This window comes from Kryptolebias marmoratus, linkage group LG13, assembly GCF_001649575.2.
Source record: "Kryptolebias marmoratus isolate JLee-2015 linkage group LG13, ASM164957v2, whole genome shotgun sequence".
Lineage (NCBI taxonomy): Eukaryota > Metazoa > Chordata > Actinopteri > Cyprinodontiformes > Rivulidae > Kryptolebias > Kryptolebias marmoratus.
In genome coordinates, this window is record NC_051442.1 from 17803445 (window position 1) to 17811476 (window position 8032).

Consider the following 8032-nt stretch of genomic DNA (forward strand, 5'->3'; position numbering starts at 1 on the left):
CGCTGGTCCATTGTCTAAGGTTTGTCTGTTGTTGTTAGTTTCTGTCCTGCCCGTTCCTGTTTATGCTCCTGTGTTTGCTCCTGTTTTGGTTGGTTTTTGTTTTAGTTTCTATCTTATTAGTTTGCTGCCTCGACAGCTTTTGTTTTCATTGTTGTCCTTAGTTTAATAAATTAGTTTCTTTTCAAATATGAGTCTGCGTTCTGGGTTCGCCTCCATCTCCACCGTTCCTGACAAAAACTAAATTAATGGCAGGAAGACGGCAAAAGACAAGATTTAATTGCGGTTGTCAGTTGTTAACAATTACTACAACTTGTAGTTGTTGCCGTTATACTATTTGGATACACCAAGAGGAATAATGGTAATGTAAAATTAGAAAATCAAATCCGATAAAGTCTAATTTTGATTAGATGTGCATCTGTAGATCAAACTTTCTACAATTTTATTATTCCATAATTAGGCTAAAAATCCTAACCCACCATCCCCCCCACCTCCCAAATCCGCCTCTGTTTGATGTCTTATGTAGTATGTAGGTCATGTATTGCAGATACATAGCACACAATCATCGCATAACCAGTAGGCGTAAGAGGGGGAAGCACTACAAAGAAGCCGAGATTCGGAGTTCTCTTCAAGGACAAGAAATACGGCTGATCTAAATTAGATGCATTCTGAATCTCAGGGAGCTCTCTGGTGCGCAGTAAACTGTTGTCAGTGTGTAAGTGCTGAAAACCCTCCAGATGTTGTTTGTTTTTTTTCACACAGGTGGTTCTGCAAAGTAAACCGAACCATGCGATTCACTGAAAGATTAAACAATATAAATATGCATGCACAGGTGCACATGGAAGGTGGGGGACGAACACAATAGTGCCTGTTTGTGTATAAGCTGTACTGTGAGTTTTGAGTGTCACGTATGCAACTGAACTTGTTTCTTTTTTCTGTTCTGAAGTTCTCAAAATGAAAGGAAGTCCATTCTACAACTGGAGGTATGCTGGTTACTAACTACATATTTGTAGAGCCACTAATACTTTGTTGACGTTTTCTATCCGTTTTTTTTTTTTTTTTCTATTTGATACAAAGGCTTGGCCAGACTCAAATAAAATGATTCAATAAACTGCCGCAGCCTTTAGTGCAAATTGTTCATGTAATCCATTTGGTTATCATATTTTCAAGGATAAATGGAACAGAATCAAATATTCCCACTTGTTCTTGCTCAGACTGTCCCTCTAAAACACAACAATCTACTTCAGCCCAATGCTGCTGTGAGCACTAAGATTGAAATTGGCTGCTCTCTCAGGCGAAGCAACCTCTGAGCTTATATTGAGAGCTGAGATTAGGATAAAATTGGCTGCTGCTCAGATTTTTGTTGTGCACAACTGGCTATAGGTGGATAGAGATTCAGGTTAAAGTGGTGACACTGGAAGGATTGGAATGAATCCTCCCAAATAGGTTTCACATTTCTGCACACAAGGCCTGCTAGACGTTTCAAATATGAGGCAATTTCAGATATTAAAGTATATTTTTCTGCGAAACAGAAATTTTACTAAAAACAACACAGTAATGATTGCTTTTGCATGCTTTAATCACACCTTTTACATACAGCCTTCATTTTATTTCTGCTATGTATCCCAGTCTGACTGATTTCTATGGATAATCTGGTGAAAAGTGCTGAACAGAAAATCAATAAAACATAAAAGCAAATTATTGATTCCCTCGTGATCCTAAATTACCCTGAAGTTCAACAGCATGTCATTGATGGTGGCAGTAACCAGTCACAATCCAATGTTGCATGAGTGAGGACTTTCGGTTACTTTACATCGAGGCCAAGTTGCTCTTGTGACTAATTTTATGCTCTGTCCCTCAGCAGGAGCCCCGGAGAGAGCTGCGGTGATCTTACCTCTTCATGGGAGTTTCAAGATGAACCTTTCCTGTGACTCACAAAGATCATGTAAAACAGCTGTTTGTTTGTTTGTTTGTTTTGTTTTGTTTCGCTCCCTCTGCTCCAAATCCTGATTTTCCTTGTTTCTACCTATCCCACATGCAGACATTGGCCGTCGGTCAACTCAACTTTCTACTGTTGTTTTTCTTTCTTTTGTGCATGAATCTGCTGAATTCTCCAGCCCTTATTTGGACAACAAATCAGAATGTCTGACCTTCCTTATATTAAACCAATCCTTTTTCTTCTCAAAAGAGAAAGATACAAAGAGAGGTAGAGAAACCCTTGTAACTTCGGGTCAATTTGACCCGAAGGCCATGGGAGGGTAAGTGTCTAAAATTTCCCTTCACCCCAGGGATCATATTGGTCTGAGTTCACTAAAAATGTACAGCACCTGATTTTTGCTCACACCTTTGCACATCAACTGCCTCTTACTGCTAAAACAGCAACATTAGAGTTTTATACACTTTGGTGGACAATTTATCTGAAGATCACTGGAACAGAAAAAGGATTAAATCTCTCCTGACATGCCTGTTTTTGTGAAGGCATCAGTGCAATAAATTGCTCCATATCCCCTGTTTCTTATCCTGAGATGCGACCAGCTCTCAGGAGATGGTAACTACTTCACACCGTGTGTCACAAACATTGCTAGTTTTTGAGAATCAGGTGCTTATTACCCTGGCAGTCACCGACATAAATATGGGGTAAGGTTTCCCCTAAATTTTTACGTAAAACTTTATTTTGTTGCCAGCCCAGTTTGTCTTTGTTTGCGAGGGCTTTGAGAATTAGATAGATGTGCAAGATTCTGAAAAACACCTGCAGAAGCCTCACAGTCTTTTCGTGAATTTGGGCTGTTGTGTGTTATTGTTTTAAAAGCCATCAGTATTCCAAGGTTTACCCAAGTTGCCATTTTTTTATTTTTTATTTTTTTAATTGCAGAAGCTCAAAACACAATCACAAATCTACGTACAAATCAGGGTGACTATGCTTCTTCCATAGATTTGAAGAATTCATAATTGTATCTAATTACAGTATTCTGCAGATTCAAACCTAGCTCTTGGTGTTTTTTTGTTTCATTTTATATATCTACATATATATATATATATCAGGAGACTTTTTGCTTCATATGACTCAAACTTTTACCTAATAACTTTATGAAAAAGAAAACCAACAAAAAAATAAAACAGTGATACAGTTTTAGATTTTTTCTATACGGTGTTTATTGTGCTTGGCAAGTTCTGAATGTCTTAAAAAAAGTCAAAAAAAAGAATGAAAGTAAATGTAAAAATAACAATAATAAACCGTTTTCTTATCTGATTGTAGGAGCAGTAGTTCTATAGAAATTATAATGAGGTAAGAGAAGATAAAAGGCTAACTAACAGTATATGTGCAATTCATTTCTTATGTTACCACATGAGTTGCACAGCAATATTGAATCTTTTGAGACAAATCTAAATCTGTTAAGTATTTCTATTCAATCAGCTTATTTTCTCTTGCCAAAGAAGGTGAGTCTTTGGCTATGACAAAAGTGTGCCAGACTGGGGAAAAAGTTAAAACAAACAAATGAACATAATGAACGGTATTTTTTTTAAACCAGACTTATCTACAAATTTAACTTTTACTGTATTTTTTTCTGCCTATAGTCTTTTTTCTAACTTTTCCTAAAAGGTTTAAGAAAGAGCCGAGGCCTAATTTAAAACAATGAAAATAAAAGGAGAAACCTGACATAAAAATTGTCTAACAATAAATATGTCTCATGACAAAAGCAGGAATATGAAAATGTATTCAACTTTGCCGTGTGCTAGAGATGCAGGCAAGGTGTTCTTTGATAAATATTCATGGTTTTAGATACATATTTTATGTAGTAACTTTTATTGCTGCTTTTGTGGGCTTCTTTAAGGACATTTTGAGTTGCATATTTGTAGTGTATGTAGTGCTTATGAAGTTGTTTTTGTTATGTACATGAATAAAAAATGAAATGAGAATACTTCTCTTGACCTCAAAGGTGGTGCAGCTGCATCACTATGGAAAGCCCAGGACTTTTAACTTCTCTAGAACAAGGAGCTTTTTAAGACCGCTCATTAGCGTGCCGAATGATAAAATGTAACGACATGAGCAAGGGAGGGTGGATTATGAGAAGTACATGGTATTAATTATAGTGCCAGTATTTTTGTGCTGACTGCTGACAGTGCGGAAAATGTATTAGGCGGAGGAGAGCACTTCAATTTTGGGGATATGCATTGAATCTAAACGTGATCCTTCTCTCCCTCCCTAATGCAGCAGAGATGGGATATTTCTGGATGTATCCAGCGCCTCGCTCTGAGTCAGTGAAATTCAACCTCCCTTTTATTTTCTCTCACTGTCTCAGACTAACCTTTAAAAGGTGTTTATTAGACTGAAGCTTTCACATGATGAGGGATCTCTTGCTGTTGATGTAATAAGTGATTAAGTGTTTTAAGGGACATTTTGGCCAGTTTGAAGTGGGGTTCTGTAGGTAAGCTATGAACAGAAGAGAGCCTAACTGCTGTAAATAGTTCTTTGAACAGCCTCAGTTTGGAGATTTTTAATCAAATTTACGATCTAATGGCAAGTCTGAGCGGGGCTAAGACCAAAATGGATTTTTTCCAGTCTTAAAACAACTCCAGTATCAAAACGTTTGCAATTGCTCATGCAAATATAATTTTATAAACCTTAACGACACTTTCAATTTTACATCACACAGTTATTTACACAAAATTATGTTTGTTGCAAAGGCACATAACGGCAACAGTTGCTAGTTGTTGCTAGTTGTAGCACTGTAGCACGGTGAAGCCTTCATTCCAGTAGAACTGTCATAATATCCCTGACAAAACAACTTTGTACTTTAAAACTGACAGCAAAGTAAGAATTTAAATCATAGAGCAAATGTATAGATTGGAGTATCATAGGACAGCAATAATCTGCTTATGCTACTGCTCGGATAAACAATAATTAGGTCATCACACTGGTCCAAGTGTTTCTACTTTCAAAGCAAATTACTGCCATCTTAAAACATCTTCAGCCTTCAAAATTTCCTTGCGATTCATACCAGTGCTATTATATAAACTTTTGCATCGTTGTCAGTTTTGCATTATCCTGTTTTGACAGAAATATTAGTAAAATCAAGACAGAAATGACAACAAGCAGCACCCAAAGTCCTACAGCTTGCTGCTAATTATGTTGAAAATAATCACATTTTATGTAAATGACTTTGTGTGTGTGTGTGACTGTATTTTTTTTTTTTTTTTTTTAATTAGAGTTATTTTAAAATGGCACCAATCCACTTTGGTCTTGGCTGCCCTCAGACTAGCCATTAGTGCTTCAGCCCTGTTGGCTGTAAACTCCCTTTCTCCAAACCAAAGTTGCTTAAAGAGCTCTCTGCAGCAGGTAAGATATTACTTTTTCATAACTTGTCCACAGAGCCTCCAATGAAAATGGCTGGAACATCCCTTTAATTCCAACAGTATTTATACAATTATCAAGTTGCACATATGATGAGCTCCTTGCGTGCCTTTTGCCTTGTAAAAGACGACTGTTGACAACTGAAATAATGGCATTTCTTATAGTATAACAAATGAGTTTCTCCCACAGTACAAAACCTGAACTGCTTGATGGATAGGAGGACTTTTGGATTCAGAACACATCATGAACCCGCACATGCATTTATTGTAAAATGAACTGCTTTATAATTTCTGCTTTTTTGTATACCTTTTTATTATCTTGTGTGTTCACTGTGATCGAATGGCACAGGAGACGCTTGTGCTCTGTGTAGAAAACGTGAGTTATTCCCCGTTTCATTTTTGCAGCTACTTTGCCAGTCAAACTGTACAATACGCTTCAGTGATTGCATCAAACGCTCTCCAATGTCATCCCACTCAGTGGATCGGATATAGTATGGGTGAGAATGGTCTTGCTTTATTATCGAGTCTTGTTAACTGACAGATTTTTGATGTTGCTTATTTGGTTCTAATGTAACGCCTGATCATGCTAGTTTGAATAAAGATTTTTAAATCTGCCTCTTTGTCATGTCTGTGATGGAAAGTGAAACAGAAGTTATCAAAAGTGATAACTTGTGTGCCCCTCTCTCTTATGTCTTTATTTTAGAAAGACATAAGAGAGATATTTGACCAAGTTTCTCTTTGTAATGCTCTGTTCTAATTGTTGGAAATGTAAAACTAAATACAGAAGAAGGGCCTGCAGTCTAAACTTCAGATCATCCAAATAACTTTATCAGGATTAGAACAGTCCTGAGTCAGACCTTTGGTTTGATTACACAGGACGTTCAGTCTGCAGTCCTGCACAAAAACATATCACAAGTTGTTTCTTTTGAAATAAACAAAAGCGAGTTTGTCCGTGTTGTCTTTAGTAACACAATGCTCCAACATCATTTATATCCTTTTAAATATAAAGCAAGTCCTGTAGTTCCAGCATAGTAAAACAGAGATGGTCAAATTTTACACATTTTAGATTTAATTGAAATGACTTAATGCAATGATGAATTCCAAAGTTATGATCCTATGAAATAGTAATCAACTCTTTTGAAAAGCTAGAAAAAAGAAAGAAAAAAAAGCTAATAGTTAGATTTATCTTGTGGACTCAGGCTCTTTGGAAAACTACATAGAAGGCCTTGAGGTCCATAACTTCTGCTCTAAGAGGATCTGAACTAGGTCAGCAGAGCCGCGAACCATAGGCTACTGACGTGTGTGCTGAGTGTTGCTGCCATCAGTTCTTCTCCCCGGTGGGGTTGATTTTTAGAATGGGCACTCTCCATGGACCTGAAAGTGTTGCACAACAGGCTGTGTGAGTGCAAAGCTGTGCTTCTGATAACGTAAAGGTAAAAAATTGATTGTTCCTTTACTTTTAAAATGACTTAAAACTTAAACACTTCTTTTGGGAAATAATTTTGAAAAATGTTTCTAATTTGTAAATGTTTATGGTAAACAATCTTTAAAAACAACAGACATTATGTGAATGTAATAACAGTCTTTCAATAAAAATAAACACAATGCAACTATAAAACAAATGGTATTTTATTTAAACCCTTAAATTTTCAGTAATTTCATGGCAGCTGCAGTTGCGGGAATTGTATTGTTAAAAATAGGATGATTGTCTGACAAAAATACTGTGGCTGCCAGAATGTTACTGCAAAAATTACAATGACAATACATGATAGTACAGTGAAAAACCGTGGAATTTACAGAAAAATACCAGCACCAGTGGTTGCCAGAATTACACTGTAAAAACTATCATAGCAATGTATGACACAGTGAAGTAAAAACTGTTTAATTTACAGTAAAATACCAGCACGTACAGCTGACAATTTAAACAATGATGACAATATATGACAGGACAGTGAAATCTGTGGACGCTAAAAAACAATAAAATATAGCCAACTGCCAGAATTTTTCAGTAGAAACTACAGTGATGGTCACTATAGTTTTTACTGTAATATTCGGGCTGTTGGCTATATTTTATTGTATCACATAAAATACATAAAAATGTAGCAGCACCCTCTCATAATCAACTACGAAAAGCTTAGTACGTGTGGAGCTCTTTTCTTGTCCCCACAAGACCCTGAACACACTGCGCAGGATCATAATATTGTCCAAGCTTGTCTGGCTTATTTGAGAGGGGAACGTCTCAAATATTAATATAAAAACCACAAAAAGCCCCAGTGTTGTAAAACATTACCCTGCCTCCTCCGTTCTTGTTTGTAGTACATGCGGATAAAATGTGGTCAAGAGTTGGCTGAGTAACCCCATTACATTTGACTTTTGTCCAATGCTGCATTGCTTTTAGTCTCTGGACTTCTTCATAAATAATTTTGCGTTCTGTCTCCATCACAGTAAATAACACTTTTGTTTGCATGATCTTAGACCTGCAGATTGCAGTGTATTGATCCAGTAAGTGTTTTTCACTGCAGGCTGCTTGGTGTTTTTGTACTAAGTACTTAAGTACAGTGTCCAAAGTGAAAATGTTTAAAGAAATAGGGTGCTTAGACACACTTAAACTTAAATAAGTTTAGTTTCCTAATTTGATTCAAAAATTGTATTATTTATTTATATCAATTATATTTTAAATCCT

The 8032-nt window shown here is 36.4% G+C and overlaps 1 protein-coding gene across 4 annotated transcripts in view; it reads left to right on the forward strand.

The window, feature by feature from the left end:
* Window positions 1-5963, forward strand: part of LOC108233862 (protocadherin alpha-C2) — a 14146-nt gene extending 8183 nt beyond the window's left edge. The window contains exons 2-3 of one of the 4 annotated variants that reach the window (XM_017412570.3): window positions 944-980; window positions 1859-5963. In XM_017412570.3, coding sequence (XP_017268059.1) covers window positions 944-955 — 12 coding nt within the window. In that variant the 3' untranslated portion in view covers window positions 956-980; window positions 1859-5963. The remainder of the gene's footprint in view (window positions 1-943; window positions 981-1858) is intronic. The other 3 variants (XM_017412571.3, XM_017412568.3, XM_017412569.3) reach the window with 3 other exon arrangements.
* Window positions 5964-8032: the final 2069 nt, after the last annotated feature.